The 25,434-nt window shown below is 42.5% G+C and overlaps 1 protein-coding gene across 3 annotated transcripts in view; it reads left to right on the forward strand.

The window, feature by feature from the left end:
* The first annotated feature begins 341 nt into the window (after positions 1 to 341).
* Positions 342 to 25,434, forward strand: part of GPATCH2L (G-patch domain containing 2 like) — a 46,679-nt gene continuing 21,586 nt past the window's right edge. For all 3 annotated transcript variants that reach the window (XR_012633891.1, XM_074910000.1, XM_074910002.1), the window contains exons 1-9: positions 342 to 444; positions 924 to 1,246; positions 1,356 to 2,026; positions 8,295 to 8,359; positions 12,810 to 12,986; positions 13,364 to 13,443; positions 15,514 to 15,581; positions 16,381 to 16,420; positions 18,503 to 18,588. Coding sequence is in view for 2 of the 3 variants with exons in the window: in XM_074910000.1 (XP_074766101.1) it covers positions 1,368 to 2,026; positions 8,295 to 8,359; positions 12,810 to 12,986; positions 13,364 to 13,443; positions 15,514 to 15,581; positions 16,381 to 16,420; positions 18,503 to 18,588 (1,175 nt within the window). In the remaining variant the exon portion in view is untranslated. The remainder of the gene's footprint in view (positions 445 to 923; positions 1,247 to 1,355; positions 2,027 to 8,294; positions 8,360 to 12,809; positions 12,987 to 13,363; positions 13,444 to 15,513; positions 15,582 to 16,380; positions 16,421 to 18,502; positions 18,589 to 25,434) is intronic.

Genomic DNA, 25,434 nt, shown 5'->3' on the forward strand with positions numbered 1-25,434 from the left:
GTGTGCCAGCAGCTAATGGAGGCGTTCGGGTACCGAGTTTATTGGTTGTCTGTTGAAAAATAAAAAAGAATAAATACAATAACCAACTCAAGGGTAAGCGTATGGCAAGGGCTGCCCCGTTAGCAGGTAAAGGCTCTGTAACGGCTCCAGCAACGGCACCAACCACAGCGTAGGTCGAGGAGAAGCGATCAACGCCCATCGCAGACCCGCAACCCGGTTTGAGGGGCGGGTCCGGGGCGGCGGGAGGCGGAGGGGGGGGGGGGGCGCGGCCGTGAGGCCGCTGCGCCGCCGGATCGGCGGCGCAGCGGCCTCACGGCCGAGCCCCCCCCCTCCGCCTCCCGCGGCCGCCAGACCCGCCCCTCAGGCGGGGCGGGTGGGGAGGAAGTGGCCCGGGGAGGCCGGAAGCGCCGTTGACGAGGGGATGGCGGAGCGGGGCGCTGGCCGGTGAGCGGGGTAGGGGTGAGGCCCGTCCGAGGGTGGCGGGTCCGTGAGGCGGAGGGTTGGCGGTGAGGCCGGGGGGTTGTGCGGCAGAAGCCTCTGGCTTCTCCCTCGGGGAGGGGAGACGGCGTGGCGGGGTTGCGGAGGGCGCTCGGGCTAAGGGAGGCGGCCTGCGGCAGCAGGTGCTTCACCGGCGTGGGGGTGCGGGTCTTTCTGAGCCCGGTAGGAGGTGGGGAGAGAAATCCCATGTCTGCAAGGCACGGGTGGGGAGAAGGAGGTGGTGAGGTGAGGGATTTGGCCAGGGCTTTGCGTTTGGCACGCTGACAGCCCTGGGGTGGAAGGGGTGGGATTTTTTTGGCAGTAGGAGTTAGGGCTCGGTCTCATACACCCTGTTCTAAGGAGCACAGGGTCCCATGCGCCTTGTTTTGCCGTTGAAGTGATGCTGGTTTGCAAACTACTTGTTTTACTGTTTGTTTTACTCTCAGCTTTGCTGTTTGTCTACTTTTTGGAAGACTCAAATCTGTTTGCCAAGCAGGCTAACCCTTCCCTGTGGCTTACGGACACCAGGTAGCGGAACTCGTTGCAGGCTCTGATACCCTTAAGATGTGTGATACAACATGCTGCTTCAACGCAAAAGATGCAACCTTAAGGCCTTTTCAGACACAGAGCACTTGACCCAACTGCTACAATAGCGAGACCTCTGCTACGAGGGTTAGAAGAGGGATTTAACCCTTGCAAAAGGAAGGTGTGAGTGTTAGCCCTAGAAGCGGCAGTTGTCCTGCATTGGGTTCTCCCAGGCAACTCCAAAGTAAGTGTGTAACTTGGTTAATGTTACAAAAGCTGTAGCATATTGTAGTCTAGTGATGTGTTGGTAGCGGCATTTATGTCTGGTGCTAATTGTTTGTTGTCGTTTTCAGTAAGCATTGCCAATGGATGAACTGGTGCATGACTTGGCCTCAGCCTTAGAGCAGACTTCAGAGCAAAACAAGCTGGAGGAGCTATGGGAAGAGATGGCCCTAAGCCCACGGCAGCAGCGGCGTCAGCTTCGCAAGAGACGGGGTCGTAAACGACGCTCAGACTTCACGCATCAGGCAGAGCACGCCTGCTGCTACAGCGAGGCCTCAGAGTCAAGCTTGGACGAAGCTGTCAAGGATTGCCGTGAGGTGCTGACAGCCAATTTCAGTGACTCTGATGACATGGCAGTGGTCAAACGACACCCAGCTCTCAGTGCCACCCTGAGGAGCAAGCAACACTCATGGCATGAGTCAGACTCCTTTACAGAGAACGCGCCCTGTCGACCTCTCAGGCGCCGACGGAAAGTCAAACGTGTGACATCAGAGGTGGCTGCCAGTCTCCAGCAGAAGCTCAGGGTGTCAGAGTGGAACTACGAGAGGGGCTGCAGGTTCAAGTCAGCCAAGAAACAGCGTCTTTCACGCTGGAAAGAAAATACCCCTTGGACATCATCCAGTCATGGCCTTTGTGAATCAGGAGAAAACAGGCCCTTCCTCAGCAAAGGGGGAAGGAAGGAGCGGATGGAGTGTGATGCTGATGAACAGAAACAGGGCTCTGATGAAAACATGTCAGAATGGTGAGATCTCAGTTTCTTCCCTGTGCTAGTCAGATGGCCGCCTTGCTTGCATCGCCTGTAAATCCTGTATCTTGCTTCTAGAAGTTCTTACCAAAATTATTCAGTGCTGTTCTCTTTTTAAAGAGGAGAAATATCTCAGCTACTTCTAAACTGTAGATTTTTTCCAAGTTTTTCCTGTCAATACTGTACTGATGACCCAAAACACTTCCTTGAAAAGTTGGCAAGCTGATATGTTTCTGGCTTCTGTTACACAAGGGGCCCTGAGAAATGTCTGTGGCATGCTTGTGGCCTGAGGTTTGGAGAGTAAATTCACCATTAGCACTTGTGTTGTATGATTGATATGAACTGATCTCAATTTCTTGTTTACCGAATTTACCATAAGTAGTAATAGAGAACAGATCAGATCTCCCATCATGACTGCTAGCCCTCTGTGCAGGTACTGTGTGAACCTAAGTTGAAACATCTTGTTTGCAGTTCTGCATCTGGAATAAGGTCCTGAAAGACTAGCTATGGGGGACATGTGGTGAGGTGTTAAAGAAGTTAGGGGAAACTTATATTACTTACAGGATAAGTCTGTGCAGACAGTAGACTTTGGCATGTCATCTTCATGTCCAGTTTTGGAGAAATTTGATGAATTTGTTGCAGAATGTCATACAGGAGATGAAAACAGAAAGTGTAAATGTCATGGTCTGAATTTCTGTGTCGCTTTTGGGAAGTTTCCCCTTTGAGTGTGGCTTTTATTCTCTCCGTAAAATGTTTTGGGTTATAAAACTGCTCTGTACAAAGAGATTTTTCAGGTTAGAAAATAAACAACTACTGAGATTCAAATGGAGGAGATTTCTTAATGAATAACCTACAGAAGGTAAATAGGGCTTATTTGCTAATGATCACTGTATAAGAAGCAGGAGACATTGAAGAAACATTTAAAACAAACAGTATTCTTTTTCATGAAACACAAGGTTTGGAACTCTACTGTGGGACGTTTTGGAGGTTAAAAATTTAAATATGACCTTAAATATGACCAAAAGGGGGATGTGGAGCATAAATTTACCAGGGGCTGTTAAGCATTACTGCCCAGATGGAAGATCCAGCTCAGGAAGTTCTTAAACTGCTGACTGCTAGAAGCTGGAGGAATATTCAGAGGAAACAGTTGGTGTGTATTTGTCACGTTTGCATATTCTTTCCTCAAGTATCCTCTGTGTTAGTTGCTGTCAGACAGAGGACAGTGGATTTGGAAAGTGTGATTGTTTGATCCAGTATAATTGTTGATTTTAAGGTTCGTTTAAGAGTTCTGGCTGTCTAGCTCCTGCAGTTTGTCAGAGTGGATAAGTGGCACTTGGTTATTGAGGGGTTTGTGGATAATGGCTGGAACTGCAACCTTCTCAGTGGAATTTTCTGTAAGGCTGTGAAAAGCATAGATTTTAATACATTCTTACTGCCCTGATCTAGGGGACCACTATTGCATTTTTAATGAATCAGAGTGGTTAGCATGTAACTATTATAGGGTGGAAGTAACAAAAAAAGTGGTAATTTTTTCCTTGAAACGTGGCTATTTGCTTAAAAAGTGGGTGCAAAGTGGGCCTTTTTGAGACTAGTGGATGCCTTTTTGCTACTAGCTGTTAAAAGCGCTTCTGTCTTTTCAGAGCTATTTGCTGGTGGTCCAGGAAAGGGAATGTGCTGAGTAGCCCCTGAATGTTGCATGTCAGGTGTGGTGGACTGAGAAATACGCTTAAGCTTACTTGATGGAGCAGTGATGGACAGTCTTCCTTGAGGTTTTTTTGCCACCAGTCAGAGTCTGTTCCATCATTGTTGAACTTAAACCAGTAGGCTTTCATCCAGCCTATACTTGTGCCAGCCTTTGAAATAGTAAATAAACAACTTTGTCTGAACTGTTACTTGAGGACCATGCTGGGAGATCACTTTGTTCTGTCTCAGTTGTCCCTTGCTCTCAGACTAATTATTGTGCAAGTGTCTTCATCAAATGACATTTACTATCTGCTGCCAAATCTTTGAAATTCTCTTTGGAAAGCCAGGGGTTGGAATATTTGACCTCTCCAACACCACGTGTGTGATCTGTGCTATGACTCACTAGAGAGGGTCAATGCTGGAGAGAGAAATACGTACAACCCTCTTCACTGCAGAGTATCCCTCACGGCAATGAAGGAACATGCTTTGGTCTCTGCTGCTCTAAATATAGCACTTTGCTGCTAGCAGCAGAGTGAAACTGGCTGTGCTTACCTCACTCTTGCTGTGCTCTAGCTGTTTTCTCTGGTACCGTAAGTGCTTTGCACAGATGTATAACAAGGGCATATCCTGAGGAACGGAGAACACTGGATGCCTAGGAGAGCAAATGGTGAGGTTGTCATCGTAAGCTGATGGGAGGGAAAGTGACTGGTATGGTGTGTGGGACTTGAGTAGTCTGGTGATCTGGCGATCTACAAAACACTTTGATACTGAATTGGTTCCACTACTGTTCACTTCTCTGGCAGTAGGGAGTGTCACAAAACTAATGTGTTTTTAGGCAAAATAAGTTGTATATTCAGAACTGAATTTTTTTCTTTATACCTTCTTTTCCCTCCCCTTCCCTAACACTTGCTTTTCTTTGTTATGTAGGAATGAATCTCTGTAAATGCTAAAATATTCAGCATTTTCTGTTTTCTAGAAGGCTCTCTATCCTAAGTCAGATCAAAACCCTACAGTATTCAGTGGATAAACTCCCATTCACTGAGGAAGCTTTGGGTCTGGATCCTTAATGAGGAGGTAGTGTTACAGTTTGATTGTGGGACTGCACCCAGTCATTTCCTGGAGGCAGATATGCTGCAGTATTGTGATTCAAAGTGTGCATGAAATTAAATCTTTGAAATTGTTTGCCAAACATGGTGATGGATGAACACAAATGGAGAGAAGGAAGGATGTGCAGGAACATGGTGAGTGAATGATGATGGTTCTAAATTGGGTAGTGACATGACTGAAAGCTTGATCTATAAATGATTGTGGAAACACTAGAGGAGCAAGTAGAGGAAGCAAGTGGTCTTTGTATAAGTAGCCATTTGTATATTTGTACAAAGGTGACAATTATCTGCTAAGTCTGTTAGAAGTAACATGCCTTTCTGTCCCTTAATGCTTTGAGATTCCCTGCAGACATAATAAAGCAAAGGCAAATTGTATATTGAGTGCTGAAGTTCCTTCTCATGTTGGTCTAAGCTGAGTACTCCCAGAATGGTCTGAGGTTGGTTTAAGGGCAGAACAAACCATAGTACAAGAGCCGTCTGAAAAATCACTTTGAATGGTGTGCTTGCTAGTGAGAGATCTGCAGTTTGTCTTATCTGTTCTCAAGTGTCATAACTTAATTTTTTAAAACTGGGGATTGTACCAGTGCAGTGTGACTTCACTGCCTTGATGCTGATGTATTTGTTGTGGTTTAAACCTGATAGGCAGCTGAGCCTCACTCAGCCAGCCACTCACTCCCCTGCTGTAGGTTGAGGGAGAGAATCAGTAACTGAGAAAACTTGGGGGCTGAGATAAAGACAGTTTAATAGGTAAAGCAAAAGCTATGCACAGAATCAAAGCAAATTATGGAATTCATTTGCTACTTCCCATAGGCAGGCAAATTTAGCCATTTCCAGGAAAGCAGGGCTCCATCATGTGTGACGGTTACCTAGAAAGACAAATGCTGTACTTCTGAGCATCCCCCCTTCCTCCTTCTTTCCTCCAGCTTTTATTGCTGAGCACGACATCACGTGGTCTGGGATATCCCTTTGGGCAGTTGGGGTCAGCTGTCCCGGCTGTGTCCCCTCCCAGCTTCTTGTGCACCCCCAGCTTCCTCTCTGGTGGGGTGGTGTGGGAAATGGAGATAGCTTTGGCTCTGTTTAAGCCCTGTTCAGCAATAACTAAAACATCGGTGTGTTAACTAACACTGTTTTGGTCACAAATCCAAAACATAGCCCCATAGAGCTACTAAGAGGAAAAATTAATTCTATCCCAGCCAAAACCAGTACAGTATTCTGGCCTGGAAGTGTAACCAATGCTCATCTTGATTGTGCAGTAGTCGCTTTACCCTTTGGAAGGGAACTGTTTCGGTGACAGCCTGCAGTGGCAGTCAAGAGCCTGGCTAAACTGATGAATTGGAGGCCAGTCTCTCCGTAAAGAAAAAATTCCTCTCTCTTGGAAGGCAAGTGACAAAGACAGAGTGTTCAGCTTCCCCTCCTTCTCCAGCCCAGCCTGACCTCCTGCAGCCCCTCGGTGCCTCTTGTTTTCTTATTTTTATAGAAAATCAATATCCCCCCTGACACAAACAATAGCTCAGGCAAAAGAATAAATGGGGGAAACCTGAGATCTCTGTCCATCACCTCTCACTTTAACTCCCCCAAACTATTTAATTATAAGCATGCTTTGCTCCAGGTGTTTGTGACAGTGAAATTGCTAAATGAGGACCATTTTAACCAAAGATTGGGTGATCAATAACACTCTATAGCAGTAGCTTGTCGGATCAATAGCATTCATTATTTTATGGTTAAGGTAAGTAGCCTCCTTTGCAAGTGGAGGTCATTAATCAGCGCTTACTGGACCTGCAGAAAGGCTTGTGTAGGAGTCTAGTTTGTGTTCAGCCCTGAAGTGTAAAAGGTAGTGAAGAGGGTGAGATCCATGAAAGTTTGTTCCAGTAAAGCGCTGGCACTAATGTGTATCTGTAAGGAACTAAAGAGCTCTCAGTACAACAGGATACTTAAAGTACTGTTAATATGATCTGGAATCTTGACAATGCTTTTTCCTTTCTCAGGCACCTTTCCTCTGAGGATGATAAAACCCTTATGAAGCAGTCACTCTCAATCCTTGCACCTGCTGATTGTGAGGATTGTTAATCCAGGCTTTCAAAAGGGAAAGCAGACACACTAAGAGATTTGCCAAGGGTCATACAGTGAATTAGTAAGAGAGCTAGGAATGGCACGAATGACTCATGGTTCTTGGTCCTTGTCCTTAATTGCTATGGTGTGTATGTGGGAGGTTGGATGGATGGCCAAACTTTGTAATGGACAGATTTGGAATTTGATACTAACATACTGAAGTGTGGGAATGATATACAGACCGTTCATCCTTTAAGTTTAAATGGCCTTTATATAATGATGAAGATGCAGAGTTTGTAGATATCCAGCATGATGTGTTGATTTGGCCATGTTTTAGAGTGCATTTTCTAAGAGCAATAATATGCTCACAAAATGTGGTTTTATTACGTGGCTGTAATTCTTTGGGGTGACACATCTTGTGGTCCCTCATCTTTGAGTCTTTTGAATCAAGGGGTCTCCAGCTGGTACTGGTGTCTAGTATGATCCAATTTCCCTTGAAAAGAGGGACCTAGAGATGTTTTCTAAGATCATGCCCTGATAGGAGGTTGATTCTAGTGCCAAGTTATGCCTGATGTTCTCATCTAAGGCCTTTGTGCTGAGGGGGTGGGCAGTAAGTTTCTGCTTGTTCTGATATCTCTCGGCTAAATTGGAGGAAGTATTGCCTGAAGCATCCAAGGATTGATTTAATATCAGCATTAGAGCCATCAGATGCTTAGGACTGACCTGAGCATGTACTTCTGATACGAATATTCATCCAACTTTACAGTCAGTTAACAGCTTTCTACACATTAATTTCTAGTTTAATTCTTTGGTTCAAGAATTAAGTCTCCTGTAACTGCTTCAGCAAATGCAAAGCATACTGTAACGAGATTGCATTCAGCAGCAGCAAGTCATGCAGTGCTAAGGTATTTAGCTGAGGCGTTGTAAATGTACCAGCTGCTCTTCCCTCCAAATAAAATAAAAGTTGCTGTAGATTGAAGGGGGGGTGTGGGTATGTACCTGTATAATATTTTTGAGAAAAAGGAATCAGAAGTAAAAAACTACAGAGGGTTTTCAGTAGCTGTTAAGTGACCCAAGGACTGCACTTAAATTCTTAGTGAGTATTCCAGAAAATGTCATAGTTAGGTTATTAACTCTAGTACCTGAGGAAAATGCCATTGTATTAATTACTTTTTGATCACTTAGAACTAGACTAAATACAGGATTCTACTCTTTTTCAAGTGATGCAGCATTGCTAAGTTTTAACAGGAAGCAATTATGTCCAGTGCTACAGCCAGCCATGTATTGAAATGCAATTTCTGTGAGATACGTAAAGCATTTTGGGCTCAGAGTAGCTAGTAAAATGTAATAAAGTGTTTTTTGTTTTGTATTTGCTGCAATTGTAACAATGGGGTTTTTTTGTTTGTTTGTTTTTTTTTTTTTTCCAGTGAAACCAGCAGTGTATGCAGCAGCAGTGATACTGGCCTGTTTACCAATGATGAGGGCCGCCAAGGTAACAACTGTCCTGTGATTTTCTTTGTGTGTTGCAGGGGAATTTCTCTTACTTTCTGTAGAAATACAAAGCAAGGTCCATGTTTGAAGAGGGACAGAGAGGGAAATATGGGAGAAAGGCCAGTGTCTGGGAAGGGCTAGAAGAAATGAGTTGAGGGCTACAAAGGTATGATTTTGATAACAGTACACTCTTCCTGCTGAAATATTTTGTATATCAGATCCATAATACTTGAAATATAAGAAGCTGATATTATGGAAAGGCACAGAAATACAAGAGGAGTTTTAGAGCTCTCCATAATGAAAGAGCAGAGCTTATGGTTTGTTTCTATGGGTGTTTTAATTGTTGTCTACATACCATTACTGCCTGAACCTGTTAGTTGTTTTCTCTATGAGCAGGAAGAGATGATGTGAAAAAAAAATCAGTTAGTACTGACAAGTTATGTAAAGGACTGTGTGAAGAAGACAACAGTAATATGTGATAGGTTTTATTTCTTTAAATACACATTTCTCTGTTGCTCTTGTGTGTATGAGTTGAGCCTAGTATTTTCAATGTCTGGAGTAGAAATGGTTTCTTAGGAGGTTTGAGTGTGGAGTGTAATCTGGTTTTATTTAGCAGTGACAGCACAGTGTCCAGTTTATGGGGGATATGGCAGAAGTTAAGTGTGAAAGAGGTTGTAGTAGACATAGGCATTCAGGACTGTTACATTTGGAGCAGGTGGAATGTGACCCTAGAGACCTGTAATTCTGCGCAGCTTTTGCTGGTGTGCACTCTGATTCTGTCACTATTCACAAGATAAGATGTGGATGAGATCTCTTCTGGGAATATATGAATGCTAAAGGAAGTAGTATCAGTAACTCAGTAGGAAATGCTGCTTCCACAAGCTTGTTACTAACCCAGGTATCTGTGTGTGAAGCAACACAGTGATAGCAAATATGCTTACATGTTTGCTGGATGGTGTGTTAGACTGTAGGGCTGATCTGTTCTGAATTTAGGTGGCCATAATACTTTCCCTAAGAGTACAGATTTCAAATATCAGCTTTGACCTTTGCTGAAAAGTAACTGTTTCTGGTTTCCCATCCTTCAAAAGCAACAGAAAAGTCAAATCTATTGTCCTCTCTTTTTACTGATGACTGTTCTGGGGGAGCTGAAGTTAGTGAGCTCTTGCATATCAGATGACAAAGCAGGGTGATAACTGAAGTGTTGAATTTTTACTTCATCACCTGAGGCAAGATTGATGTAGACTGGATGGGTGTGTGTGTGTGTGTGTATATATATATATATATATATATATATATATACTCGTCTATATGCTTGCCCTATATACTTGCCCTGGTTTTATACCCTGTTTTAGACATTAGCTTTTGGCTGCTACTAGAAGTAGGATATGCAATATAGAAAAGCATGTAGAATATACTACTTAAATAAATTAATACAATCCAATTACAGCCTTCCCTGTCTAGGTACTAGAAGAGATTTGACATCCTAGTCATCAGGCCTCTGTCTGTTCATACAGTTTATATTATAATAGCTTTGTACCCAAGATGTTTTAGCTTACAGTTCATTGAATCATACAATGATTTCAGTTGGAAGAGATCTTAAAGATCACCTACTTCAACCCCCCCTGCCATGGGCAGGGACACCTTCCATTAGACCAAGTTGCTCAAAGCCCCAACCTGGCCCTAAACATTTACAGGGACAGGGCATCCACAACCTCTGTGGGCAACCTGTTCCAGTGCCTCACCACCCTCATGGTGAAGAACTTCCTTACATCTAATCTAAATCATCTTTGTGGCCTCCTCTGGACTCACTTGAGCAAGTCCATGTCCTTCTTTTGCTGGGGGCCCCAGATCTGAACACAGCACTCCAGGTGGGGTCTCATGAGAATGGAGTAGAGGGGGAGAATCCCCTCCCTTGACCTGCTGGTCACACTGCTTTTGATGCAGCCCAGGATATGGTTGGCTTTCTGGGCTGCAGGTGCACATTGCTGGGTCACGTTGAGCTTCTTATCAACCAGCACTCCCAAGTCCTTCTCTGCAGGGCTGCTCTCAATCCAATCTCTACCCAGCCTGTCTTTGTGCTTTGGATTGCCCTGATTTGTGTGCAGAACCTTGCACTTGGCCATGTTGAACTTCATGAGGTTTGCCTGGGCCCACCTCCCCAGCCTGTCCAGGTCCCTCTGGATGGCACATCCCTTCCCTCCAGTGTGTCGACCGCATCACACATCTTGGTGTTGTCAGCAAACTTGCTGAGGGTGCACTTGATCCCACTGTCCATATCATCAAAGATGTTAAACAGCACCGGTCCCAACACCGACCCTTGAGGAACACCACTTGTCACTGCTCTCCACTTGGGCACTGATCTGTTGACTGCAAGTCCTTGAGTGAGACCATCCAGCCAATTCCTTATCCATTGAGTGGTCCATCCATCAAATCCATGTCTCTGCAATGTAGAGACAAGGATGTCATGCGGGACAGTGTCAAATGTTTTGTACAAGTCCAGGTAGATGACATCAGTTGCTCTTCCCTTATCCGCCAATGCTGTAACCACATCATAGAAGTCTACCAGTTATGTTAAAATGTGTTGAAAGTTGTTGCGCTTTCAGGTTAAACAAGAAACATCTGCCTTTCCTTTTTTTAGAGAATTTCTAGCCATAAAGTAAATAATAAACAACAGCTCTCCACTTCAATGAGATGAAGCGAGAAAACCTTTTTTTTTTTGTCACAGATCATCATCTAAGAAATAGTTTTCTAGTACAATTCCAAACTGAATAACAGGAACTTTAAGATAGCAGTGTACTTAAATTGAGTGGGGTTTTTTATCTTCTTTTGAGGTTACATCATGTAATATTTGTGCCATTGCTAATTAGATAGGTTGTCTTTGCAATTCCAGCTACCAGTGCACTTCTGTGAGCAGAGAATAGTCCTAGTTTGTAATAATTTGATTGTAAGTGGGTTGTTTGGGGTTTTTTTTAAATGCATTGGGATCTCTCATGATGAAAGTTACTGTGGTATTAGCATGTGATCCTGATTGTTTAAGTTTGTCTTGTGGAAGTAGCGATCTGAGATATGACAGTGCACTATGCTCATAGATCCCAAACTTTAGGGACATTTTTGCATAAATTATGATCCCTTAGAAGAACTATCCAGCATTACTTAGTTTTAATTTACTATGAGGTGGATAGAGATATTTATATTTTGAAATATATTTGTCACAAGCATGCTGAGTCAACTGACATATCAGAAATAAAAAGCAATGTCAGAGCTTTGGGATGAAGTGTTCTGGCTGTCTTACCTTTTGCTGATTGGAGTCAGTTTTGGGTGTTGCTTCTTCTGTTATACGCAAGATTGCAATATTCTTACTAGGTGAGGTTTTCTCCTTTTTCTTGTTGTGTTTTTTTTTTTTCTTTTTGTCTGGCAAGATATGTTGGTAGGCATAATGGACTTCAATCAGGGATAATGTAACTTGGTGAGGAAAGGAGGGTGAGTAGGGATGCTTGAGTTGAGACTTAATGGTAAGCAAATGAGAGTTTTCCCTAAGTCAGGTGTGTTAGGTTTTTTTAAAGCAAGGTGAAGTACCTTGCAATTACATGGGACTGTTTGTTAGCTAGGCTACTGTAAAGCTAAGTGTGTCAGGTTGTTTGACCTCTTCTTGCCTTTTTTTTTTTTTTTTTACGCAGCTCACGTGTTACTGCTCTCAGGGGACTTCTGGCCAGGCAGATTTTCCATGAACAGTGTCGGATGCAGTTCAGTTTTAGACTGCAACTGCATTAATTACAGTGACCCTGCTTTATTGAGACTTTGATCATGACTTCTCTTATTGCTGCTCTAGTTTTTCAGAGGGTTTGTAGTTCTGACAGATTCTAAAAAATTTTGCTTGAGAAGGGCTCACAGCATGATTAGTACCTACACTCAGAGTGACCATTTCTAATAGTTGTGTGTTTTCCCCTTAGCTGCTCTCTTAGGAGACTAGAGATCTTTCTCATCAGTGAGTATGCTCCTTTTGCTTACTCTGTGAGCCTGGTTGTCTCCTGTTGTGAAATCTCTCCTGTGACAGTCTATAACATGTGCCAAATGATTGGCCTCTACCTCTGTCACGGTAATTACTTCAGAGAAAGAGTTCTGCATAAGACATCACACAACATTGAGCTAAGGTTGATGAGATGCAGTCGCAACAGAGTGCTAAAGCTGCCCTAGGCAGGTCTATAAAGAAGGCTTTGTTCTACAGGGAAATTCTGTAGACTGATGAGTTGGATAGTTTAAAGCATTTAGTGAGGCCCCATAGTTACTGCAGATCATTGAAACAGAATACAAATATAAGGCTCTTCAGGAAGGAATTCCTAATGAGACTTCAGCTGTTTCACATCCAGAAATGCTTATACCTGTAGTATTTTGTGGGACTGTCACAGGGCACACTCATGCTACTTGTGGCTAATTCTATCCTATTTCTTTAGGAGATGATGAGCAAAGTGATTGGTTTTATGAAGGAGAATGTGTTCCAGGATTCACTGTCCCCAACCTTCTTCCCAAGTGGGGAGCTGACCACCGATCTGAAGTGGAGCGGATTGACTCAGGCCTGGACAAGCTCTCAGATTCCACCTTCCTTTTGCCCTCGCGGCCAGCTCAGAGAGGTGAGGGTCGTAAGGAATGCCATGTGTTTGATAACTTTTGATGTGATGTCAAGAGTAGACTCTGTTCATAGGTGCTGCAATTTAAACTGATATTAGTGATCTGTGTTTTTCATGATGCAATTAAAAATAACTGCAGTACTGAAGAGGATACTAAAATACTTATACCAGCTACCCACATTCTTGATTTTTTTTTTTTTTTTTTTTTTAAAATAGGGATATTTCATTTGTGAATAAATTGGCATATCTACCTCTTGCAGATTGAGAAACAAAGAGACGGAGGATCTGATTTGACCAGTGAACTAACTGTTTTTCCTGGTGGTTTTGCCAGGAGGAATCTTCTGTATTCATTACTCTGTTTTTCTGGGTTTGGTTTTCAGGATTTCATGCTCGCCTGAATCGCCTTCCAGGAGCTGCTGCCCGTTGTCTCCGAAAAGGTCGGAGGAGGCTTGTTGGCAAGGTATTCCCTTTTGCAAGACAGTAATTTTCAATATTTCCAATGCTGATGAATCCTGAAGTACTATTCTAAGATATCACATGAATTGTCTTCTGCAGAAAGGGGTCCTGTACATTTTTTGTTTCATGTATTGTTTGATTTGTTTAACTGCCTTGACTGCCGGAAGTTGATTGAGTGACTAAGTGGATTTTAAGGCAGGTTTGGAGTGGCAAAGACAGTTGATCAGTTCTAAAAGCAGTATGAAAGGAGATCTGAAGATGAATGACAGGGAGCATAAATATCATGATGTTTTAGACAGAATGTAGAGGAAAATGATGATGGTGTGAGACTTGTGCATGCTCATAATCTGAGACTACAAGGGCAGAGAGGTGACTCAAAGGTGAAAGAAGGCCAAATTTTAGATAAGGGAGGAGACTTTTATATGAATGGCAGTAAAAGAAGGTGGTTTTAGCAGTTGCATTGTCAGTGGGGAGACAGAAGAATAAAAGGGTGTATGCAATGATACAAAGTTACCCAAAGCTATTGACTAGGTTTATTATATGTAGGGCAAACAGCAAACAAAATATGACCCCTGTTTCTAAAGGAATAAACAATGCTTTGCAGATGCCTGTCTAAAAGAGGGAGGGATACACCTGCTCAGGTCTGGATATTGGAGTGTTGAGTGCTGCTGTCTGTTATAAAAGATTTTTCTGAGAAGGAAGCTGTTGACTATGTTTAGCTTTTCTTTTATTGGGATGTACTCTGCTTTTGAAAATATTGGCGTATGTTCTGAGCTGACTGGCTTTAAGGGAGTCCGTCAGCAAGGTGTGTTAGACGGGCCTGGAGTCTAGAGGAGTGTGACTTCTTCCTTCTATTTAGTCACACTTGAAAGATCCTTGTTTGCCCCTTCTTTATTCCACTCACCTTGCTTAGTTGTAATCAGCATTTAAAATATAAATCCTTAGCTGGCGAGAGGCTGGTTTTGGGTAGGGTTCCTCAGGCCACCTGCAAGTGACTGGGCCTGTCGGCAGCACCTATAATGATCCAAATGAGAAGGATAATATTTACTTGTTTAATTCATCTTCATCACCTTAAAGGGATCTTTGTCATTTGCAGCGGAGGTCACTGCTCCCCCTTCCCCATCTCTCTCTAAATTGTAATCATAAATAATGAGTTTCATTCAGAGCTCCCCGCCAGCGAGCTGCTAATTACCAAAAGTACGGCTTGTAATTTACACAGTAATAAACCGTAAATTTAAACATTACGGCACTTTAAGTTAATAATTTTCCTGCTGTAACAAATAGCCCATCTTTCACCCCTGCTGCTACAACTCCCCCCAAACTTTGAGTGCATTTTGCTTGTGTAACCTGGCACAAACATATTTTAGCTGTGAAAGCTTTTTACCCTCATCTTCAGACCCTTTCTTCAAAGTATATTTCTTTCTTGGAGGTAGTTGCTATGCAGATATGAACAGCTGGTGCTTCATGTGTATGTGTATGCCAGCATCAAGCACATACACAGGGCAGTGTCTCGCAGGGAGAAATGTGCTCCCAGAACAAGTACTTTCTCTTAGGATCTACCTTTTCTTTAGCTGCTCGAGGTCCTGCTGCTGAATTGCTGCTTTCAGAAAGGACAAAAGCTTCATGCATCCTCCTTGTTTCATTTGCCTGTGCTTGGTGAATTGTTAGTGGGACAGTGTGATGTCCTGTGTCTGAGCCTGTTTCTGGCCCAGTTGACCCCAGCAACCTGCAAATAAGCACTTCTTGGCTATTTCCCCTATTTTAACTGTATCCTTGTGCTGCATCCTTTGTACTGGTCCAGTCCTTGGTGTTCCCACATGCAAGTAAGTATCATCACTAAAATAATAAAAAACAAGCCCCACAAATAAAACTGAATTATTTTCTGCCATTCTAGTTAGACCATCAACTGAGATGATTTAACTGAAAGGAAGGTGAATATGTTTAGCTGGGAGTGGGCTAGGAAGGAAAGAATGTGGCCCAGGGGAATAAGATTTGTTCTTACTGGCAGCAGCAAACTATTATATCTGCTCACTGTGTGAGAGTCTGCAACCTTTTACCTGTCTTTGTGTTTCAGGAGACCTCCATGAGCACTCTGGGCACCGAGAGGCTAGGTCATATTGTTAGTGATCCGCGCCAGAAAGAGTAAGGCTCTTAACAGCTGTTGTATAGAACTCTGGGAGTGGAGGAAAAACTATAGGGTCCTCTTCCTTCCTGGGACTGAAGGGAATGAAGAACTGGGTGGTAACTTAAGCATGTAGTGACCCATGGAATGGGAGACAGTCCTCTACTGATGGCTTCTCCTTTTTCTTATTTGTGATTGCTGACTTCCCATTACATATAAGGCTGCTGCAGTGTGTGGACACTGCTCAAATGTCCTTTTGGTTACAGTCAGCTTTTTCATTCCTCCTCTTTTATAATGTACCATTGCAATAATTGCAGATCTTCTGCACAGTATGAGAAGACTGAGCCCTGTATGTTAGTTTTTTAAAAAGCTTCTGTGTGGAGTCATGCTATGGGTGCATACCTAGACCAGAAATCATGCTAAGGCAGATGTGAAATTGCTTTCTCTCTCTTTGGTGTTCTGTCTCCTTCCCCAGTTAGTTTATTTAAATTATAGTCGGCACCAGAAATAGTCATGGTGACTATCCTTTGGCATCCTAAAATGCTATTTTAGTTGGGCAATGGATAGGTAAGGATGACACCTCTTGACTGGAGTGCAGTGGGTCCAGCCTTTGCCAGCTCTTGGTGTCCAGTATTCTTTCTTGGATCTGAAACGTATCGTTAATGAGTCCTGCTGATGTTTAATCTTTCTCCTTCTCCCTCCATCTTTGTTCTTCCCTTCCCCTTCTCTCATTACCCCCAAACCTCCTTTTTTCCCCCCCTTGTTTGTTCCTTCCTTGGCATTACTCCCACCTGTTCTTCTGACTCTGCCTCCTTCCAGTTTTTGGTTACCATCCATGGGGAAGAGAGATCGCAACCAGGTAAGCTGACTCTGCTCTACCTTTTTTATTTTCTTGGTTTCCTTCTCACTAGAAAGAACAAAGTGCTGGCTTCTGATTTCCCACATACTGTGGCCTGTGCACATGAGGTAAGGCAGCCCTGTCCTGTCTCATTTTGTTAACTGGTGTCTTCTGGGCTTTGAACACAACCCATGTCTTAGACTTTATATTGTCTGTTTAAACTGAATAGCTCAGGCACTCCTTTTGTTTATCGCCCAGTTTCAGGTTAGTGTAGGCCTTACTCTGACAGTGAGTGGGAGCGAAAATGCCACTTGGCAGGAGGACCTTTGGCCTCTCACAATTCCATAAGAATTTGAACATTTTTCTCTTCTTAAATGCTTTGTTTTGCCTTGTTTTACTCAGGCTTCTACCTGATAGTCTCATCAACAGAGGAGGGAAAAAATGGTGAGCTGACTGCAGTTAAATAGCAGCCATTAACAGGAAAATGTAAGAGGTGGTAAGCAAGAGAAATAGGCATTCTTGTAACTGAAGCTCTTGCGTGTGCACTTTTATATTCACCAGTAAGTCTTTCATAGCTTCAGTGTTAGGAGACTTTTTTACTTAAGATATAATAATAGCAGAAAGCAAGAAGGGCCTTCCATTTGAGCTGTAGTGTTGTAACAGTGTTCCTAGTCATGCACAATCCCTTCTGTTCCTTTGTGAATTGGTTTTTGGTTGGTGAGCAGTAGAATATAAATCTGTTTTAACCTTCAGGTGACTAAAAATACATATATGGCAAGAAGTAATTTTCAGGCCTTCGTGCAATTGTGTGTGTTTTGTTAATGAGAACATTTCATGTACCACTTTTATGTTGCTAAAAGTAAGAATGATAACTGCATAAGCTTTAAAATGACCAAAATAAATTACTTTTGTCTTTCTTAAATGAACTTGAGTCAGCCACAGAGGGTTACTGGTGATTGTTCCCTACTGTGCAGCTGCAGTGTAACTTCACAGACAGTAAACTAACAGTCCAACTTAAGGAGGAACTTCCTGATAGCAGTAGCTTTGTGGTGCATAGTGCCTCTTCTTTCTCAAAAAGGTTGAAGGCAAAGGCCTAGTATTGTGTTCTAGAGTTGCAGATAGCTTTTATGACGAGTCCTGCTACAGCTCTGGATTATTCATTTGTCCTTATTAAAAATGCATCTGTAATCCAAGTAATACAAGAAAAGTGTTCTGGAGATTGGTGTAGCACTTTGCAAAGCAGATGGAAATGAATTTCCTGCTTGTGGTGTGAATTATAAATACAGAGAAGATGCTGAATGGAAGTGTAATGCAGGTACCCCAGAGAAACTACCAGTCTAAACCTTCATTTGCATATTGAGCAAAGTTTGCTCTGTGCATTTCTGTCCTGACCTTTAAAACAAATCTTGAGTTCTATCTTCCACAACAAGCTGCCTTGAACAGGTTTGATGCCTTCAGTATTTGTCTAGTGTATATCTAACAAAGAGTCTAAGATCATCCTGACCATGCAGTGTTTCAGAAATTTGTTTTAAGCAGTTTGCAAAGAAAGCTTGTGAGGTGGGTTGGAAGTGGGAGGAGGAGCTCACTTGCTGTGGAATGAATTGGGAGCTCATTGTGAACAGAACATGGTGGGCCTGAGTCCTCTAGAGGTCTGTCTTAGTGATACATGCCACCATAGGGAATATTGGAACTGCTGTGTGGAAAGTTCTGTGCTTGCACCATTCAGAACAGTGACTTTTGTCTTTATAATGTGAAGGTAAACAAGAGGCTTCCCTAAAGGGCGGCAGACATTTTGCTCGTGGCATGCAGCAGTAGAGCACTTTGAGTATGGTCTTAGTCAACCAGCGTTTTTAATAATGCAAGTTGAAAGAGAAGTGTGCTTATAAGTCTGTCTGTTGTGAGGAGGTGGTTATGAGATTTGTTGTTGTATCCCATGCTAGCCTTTTGTCTGGAGTGAGAGTTCTCACCTAGTCCCACCCCTTGATGTGTCAGAAATGTCTCCTTAATACTGTATGAACAGCTATAGGGAATAGATTTGAGCAGCTGTATCTGGAGACTATTTCTTTTAATGCTTTGCTTAAATAAAATCTCTTGACTTTCCAGTTCAATCCATTATCTCCTCTGTACTCTCTGGATGTGCTTGCTGATGCTTCCCACCGAAGATGCTCACCAGCACACTGCACTGCCAGGTAACTCCTTTGCTCTGCTCTGTTGGGGTTGTCTCACTTCCTGCCCGTGGTTATCTGCAGTAGTACTGTGTGGTCTGAACAGTACTCATGGACCTGGAAGGTAACGCACTTTTCCCTAGGAGGCCTGTGTTCAAACTTAGCATAAAACATAGCAATGCAGATTATTTGAGAGTCTCAATATGCTAAGGGTGTAGATTATATGAAACAGTGTATGACAGACAGGCAGAACATACTGTGCTTTTAGAAATAAATGCAATGTATTCTGGATTGTGCAGAGCTGCTGCAAGTCTGTTGTATAGGTACAAATGGGCATGATACTGTTTCCCACTATTAAAATTGGAACAAGATGAGGGAGAAAGTGCTGACAAGCTCGTGTGGGTGACATCCTGAGGTGTTTTGGTATCCTGGGTATCCTAAAATAGACCCTCTGAGCAAATTCAGAACTCACCTGAGGTGACCTCTAATGGCTTGATATCTCTGTTGTTATAGCTGAAACTTAGATCTGGTCTAGTCAAATGTTGAGGTATATTTGAGTCTGTGCAGTTGGGGTTAATATGTTATTCAGGCACCTTCTGCTGACTAATCCTAAATTAAATTCAAGTGTTGGCCTTGAAGGTGACTCCTGTTCATGTGCTGCAGGTGACTATCTAAAGGTAAGGTGCCCTTGAGCTCTTTACCCGTGCAAGGAGACAAAACCTTGCTTGGGACGTGATTCTGCTTATGTGCTTGTACGGTATGAAGGACCAAATCTGAAAGAAATGTCTGGACTTTCAGCTTCATGGGTTTCTTTCCCTTGTTAATTAGCAAATAGAGCATGAAAAATGTACTGAGGTTCTGTGTGTCTGATCGAAAGCTTGGCACCCACCCAGCAAAGCCTCTTCTCCTGCTGCCTTCTGCAGGGAATTTTGTGATGTCGCACCATGACCTCATGCTGCTGTAGCCCGCATGTTAAAGCTGGAAGGGGGAGGGGAGGAAGAAATCAGCTCTTAAATGTTCAACTGGATGAGCATAAAAAGAATTCAGAAGATTGTGCATCAGCAAACTGGTTCCTTCCTGTGCTTTTGCCCCACTCCGGGGATGTTCTGTGCCCATGAAGCAAGGAGATTGATTGGTCTGTGCATCTGCAGCTAAGATAACCTTTCTTGTGCCTTGAGTGCTTTACAGGAGCTTGTCTTCCAAAAAGGAGAGCTAGACAAATCCTGCTCACAAATTGAAACAGGGCAAAATCTCTACCTTTATGATGATCAGTGAAGGTCCTTTCCAAAGATACTGGTTATGGCAAGGTATTTCTAAACCTGGAGTGATCACGTTTGCTTAGTTTTGCTGAATATGTAGTCTAGTTAACCAGTGAATATCTGCTTGGTTCCTTCCTTTAATGAACATGTGACTGGTGTCCTGATAAGCATAATCCCTGATGAATTGTTACAGAATGTTGACAGAGAAGATGTCCCATCCCAGAGGTGGCTGTATTTTTAAGTACCTGTAGTTTGAGGAAAGAGTTCCTATTTTAGTGTGAAATGTGCTCGAGAATCTTTCTTTAAAGGATAAAGCAATATGAACAGAATTAATGTTATGTGGCTCCATGTTTGTGGCAAGGATTGAACTCTTTGGTGCAAGGTACATTTTGGTACATCTTTTGGTGCATTATGTAGAGATGCTGACAGGGGCACAGAAGGAATTTGTTCCTTCACAGAAATGTTTTCTTGACAATAGTTCTTTTAAGTGCTTTCAGGAGCCAAGTCTATTAGTAGTCCCTCTTCATACAGGAGGCTTATGTGGTCTCTAAGCACTGTTCAGCCATTGCTCCTGTTAACATCTTCCTCTTTTGCTATGGTTGAGTCAATTCCAGTAGTTTGTGCTTTAGTAACCGACTAAGAGCTTGCACCTCATCCTAGAGAAACTTTACTTAGAAATTTGTAGTAATGGTTTGTGTGTGGGAAGCTAATCTACTGAGCATGATATGAAACTGTCTTGACGTTATGGACATCCAATTTCTTCTGATTCCCACTGTGCCGTGCAAAATTACCTCTTTCTGCTTAGTTTCTGCTATCACGAACATGTCCAATGGAGTATAGGTACCAGGTGGAGTCTTTTCTCTCCTACAGAAATGTTTTCTTTGTCTTAGTGGTGGATTTTGGTGCAGTTCCTCTGGAAGACTGGTAACCTAGTGCTTCGTTCAAGCAGAGCTTAAGGCCAGAATACTGAGCATGGTTGGGTGTGTTCAAGAAAGGCTTTTCAGTGTTGGAGGAGGAGGTTTTATGTGGAGGGTTCCTTCGGAAGTCTTCTTTTGAAAGGCTGTATAAATTGTACACTACCAAGATTACCTTTCTTGCTTTATGTCTGTGATGAGAAGAGATTTCATTCAAAGTGTATGCACAGCACTGGGAATTTCACACCCATCATTAGAAGCAGTTTTGTGTGTGTGGTGACTGTTATCATTAGTGGTATAATTTTATTTTGTGAAGCGAGAAGAGTTTCCTGCTTTCTTGCAGTCTTCCCAAGGGATGGCTGGTGTATTAATTTGCTGTATTGCCTCCTGGCTGTTCCCAGGCTGTTTTTCCTCTTCATCATGGAATTTTTAATGGCCCTGCCGTCTCTCGAGAGGCATGCAAGGAAGAGTACCTCAGGGATCTCTTCCTTTTTTCACATGCCTATAATTACTCTCCTTTAAGAGCACAAAGCCTTTGCTAATCATATCTTGTCTGTTAAGGTTTCAGCTTCATGATGCAGGCTGTTAAAAGCAAGCAAGTAGAGACTTGCATGGACAGCCCAAGTGATCCTTCCCCTCTTTCCCCTCTGCCCATTTGCCTCTCTGGGAGAAAGGAGTGGTCTGAACAGAATTTTCTTCTTGAACTCCTCCTACTTAAGAGGATTTTGTACTGGGTCAAGTGGAATATCTTAATAGATTTTGGTTATTGAATGGCTCTATCAATGCGAAGTTGTTGTAGGTTGGTGGTTGGTGGACTGTTATTCCCTTGAAGCAGGGCAAAAGTTTCAGAAGAGCCTGGAGCCAGTGTTCCCTTCAATTTGAGTTTGAATAGCAGGTAGAAGATAAATTATCTGTAATGCCATTTATTGTTTGCCTAGCCTTGAAAGTAGGGTTATGGGTGAAAAACTCAATTAAATGTTCCCACTGGAGGTCATAGGAAAAGCAGACCTCAGATGGCAAGTAGATGTTGAAGGTGGAGATTTGAAGAATTACGTTAGAGAGACCTCTGAACAGTACAGATGAATTGAAGACAATCACTTTGCATGCACTCTCAGTTAATATTAACCATAAATCTAGAGTTTAATTGGGTTTAGATGCAAGTCTCTCTTCTTGCCTGGAACACAGGATGAAGGCGTGAATGGTCATCTCCTAGTAAACTGCAGTTGCTCCATACCCTGGATTTGGTGGTGCTGTTAGAGTGAAGAGGCTTGAATTTCTCTAATTCTAGTTCCAACTCTAGAAATATACTAGTCAAAGTAAATCTTGTTCTTTTCTGTATCTGTGCAGAGATCCTGACATTTCTGTCTTTTACCCAAGCATGTGGAAGTACAGGGATTGCCTGCAATGTCAAGCCTTCACTGAGGCAGCTGAAAGAGTGAACGGATGTTCACAATTTCATGCTTTCCCACTTCAGTATCCCATTCATTCCACGTGACCTATCCACATACCTTCATCTTTCTGGAATTGTCTTTATTGAAAATGTCTTCTGTCAACTGCTTTAGGCATCTTTCTCCTTAGGTTTTTTTAAGTCTTTTTCCATTTAGCTGGAGCACTTTCATGTCTTCCTTTGCTAAAGCCTGGCTAATACTCCAGTTGGGGATATAACTGAATTCTTCTGACAGGCATGCAGTGAACAGCAGCTATCAACCTAGTGTCACATGCAGTTGTCTGAGATGTAATGCTCCCATTCTGGTGAATCCTAAATCTCTGGAGTGAATGATAAATTCCCTTGGCTTCAGAATTTTGTTTACTTGCTATTACTTTCTTTGCCTATAAAGCATGTTGCCATTATCAAATCTGTGTACACAGCAGGTCTGGCAAATATTGGCACTCTTTCTGGCACAGATACCATGTGATTAAATATAAAAATAGAGAATGTGATATATAGTGTCACATAATCTCTGCTTAGAATGCTTACATGGAAAACTAGAAGAAAATGTGTTCACTTGCATTTGCCACACACAGACTTTTAGGAATGGAATTGCTACATCATGAGAATGCTTACTTGGGGAACAGACTGCTGCTACATGAAAACCTATGAGACTCAGATGATTTAAGAAGTGAGTTGACCTGTTAGTGATTTTGGAATCTGAAAATGTGTTCTAGAAGCTCTCCCATGAGGCTCTGCAGGGCAGAGGAGACTCTGCTAGGCACAGGAAATATTTACAGTGTGATGTGATAGCAAGAACCACTTGCATGCATGGGAGCTTTGCATGCAGATTGGATGAGCAACTTGTGTTGATTTACATGTATTATGTGTGGATCAGACTTTGGTGCCCAGCTGGCTCTATAGTCAAAAACTCTGCTTTTACTATTATTTTTGTGAAGCCATTATCAACAGCCTTAGGTAACACCTCAGGGCTTAGAGAAAGAGCCTTTTATTTGGCCTGTGTTTGCTGGGAATATAGCATCACAACAGCAACAGCTGGGTTGTATGGAGTTTTAGTATCAGCATCCTCGTTAGAATGCTGTCTCTATTGAACATTTACTTTAACGTGAGGATAATAACATCCCTTATATGTATGACAGTAGATTAATGGCTGCCTTTCACTTTCACTATATAATCCAAGTGCTTTGCTTCCTCTAAGGATAGGGTTAGAATAAAGGTTGTCATCAGAGAAGCTGGATGATGTGAGATTACAGCAAGAGGCATACAGCCCCAAGTGTGCGATGTGCCTCCTGCCTCCAAGAAGGCCACAGACTGTCACAGTTAGCTCTGTAGGGTCTTCTCGGAGACCTCGGTTGGAGATTGAGGTATTTTAAGAGAGTGGACATCACTTTACAATCCAGACTTTTCTTCACAGATGGTAAAGGCATCAGGAGCCTGATGCTGTTCAGTAAGGTTCTTTGTGGGCTGGTGGGTGCTTGTACTCTCTATTTTGTCCCACAGATTGTACTGCCAGTCCCAAATTTCTATTTAAACCCTGTGGTAGATGTAAAATAGTGGCAAGCTCCTGTGAACCTGTAGTCCAGCACGTGGTCACCTTGAACTATAGGAGTGAGATAGGAGTTGGGTGTATGCAATTACAGTTCATTTTAAAAAGAGTATACAGTCATAGAATAAATATGTAGAAAAGAAACAAAAGGAAGCATTACTTCTGACACTTTAGAGACAGCAATGAATCTCAGCTTTCGGCATAGCAAAGCCTGCTTTTTTTTCCAGCATGACCTGCATGCAGAATTGGGTACCTTAACTACTATCTTAAGAAGAAGAATTTCCTGGATAATTCCTTTATCTTAGCTTGTGAATAAAAAAAAAAAAAAAAAAAAAAAATCACTGTCAGAAAGACACTATAGACTTCTTTCATATAGAACTACTTTTTCTATATGTATGTAATTTTTCAATCACTAACTCCTGGCAGTGGGAGGCTGTAGTGTGAGTTGGATATATTGCAGCCACCATTGTAGATGCACAGTGGATCCTGCTTTGTCTCTCCAGGTGTGCTCTACTTTTTCTCTTCCCAGGTTAGAATTTCAGTCCTCTCTAGACTGTAAACTAGGTTTTCACATTAGTCTCTGGTCACCTAGCACATCCAGCTGTGACTTTATTTTTTTCTTATGATCAACCAGCCATAGTCCAAAAGTAACCAGGCAGTTATTTTCTCATTACTGTTTGTGCAACACTGAAGAAAGGATGGAAGCCTAGCAGAAGTGATTGAAAGCCACTAAGGACAGAGAAAGTACCATTCTGGTTTCTCAGTTTAGGCCCAGATCTTTCATCCTACAAAGCTCTATGCCTCAGACTTCTTCATGGAGAGGCTTGTGACAATGCACAAATGTGCATTTTCTGTCAGCCTTTCTTCTCAGCCCTGTTCTATTCTACTTCAGAGTAATTTTTAAACTGTCCAGAAGAGTTGTTAAAATTCAGCCTTGGCAGAAGAACTAATCCATGGTTGCAGCCTGTTGGTGAGATTTTCACAATTTGTAGTTCAGCCTGTCCGCTGCAGTGTTGTGTGCTGGGCATACATACCCATGACCTGACTTTCCTGGTGGTAGTGTTTCTAGGAGTCTGCTGTTAAACTGGGATTCACCAATTCAATTCTCTTACCAATATAGTACCTGTATGCAAGCTAGTAACTAGAAATTTAGATTGAAAAGTGTGGTATCTACTGAAAAATGCATATTTCATAAATTGTAAGTCAGGCACCCTTTCTGTCCATGTCTTAATGAGGGCAGTCATCCCTGTGTGCATTCTTCTCCCAGGGTACCTACTACCTGGAGTTTCCCTGTATGCAGATTTATGGTGCCTGTAAAGTGCACCAGCAACTTGAAACTGACACTTTTACCACCAGGTCAGTCAGAGCCAGTGAGTAATCAATAGGTTCCTGATTTACTAACTGAAGTGTGGGTGATCAATAAGGGATAAACCTGAATGAAATACATGTTACAGAGACAATTTATGACCTCTGAGCCTTTGTGTGTTAGAGGCAGGGCTGCTAAATGCAGTGTCTTTGCTATTAGTCTCCAACTGGAGTATGATTTGCCTTTACTTTCACTGCAAGAAGGGATTTTGCAGTTCTCATATTCTGTTTTCATTTTTCTTTTTTTTTTTTTTTTTTTTTTAACCTCTTGTATAATCATGAGGTAAGGGAAGATGAGGTTTGAGCATGGAGCTGACTGCCAGGAGCTCTTACTCA

The sequence above is a fragment of the Athene noctua genome, chromosome 6, assembly GCF_965140245.1.
Source record: "Athene noctua chromosome 6, bAthNoc1.hap1.1, whole genome shotgun sequence".
In the NCBI taxonomy this organism is placed as follows: domain Eukaryota; kingdom Metazoa; phylum Chordata; class Aves; order Strigiformes; family Strigidae; genus Athene; species Athene noctua.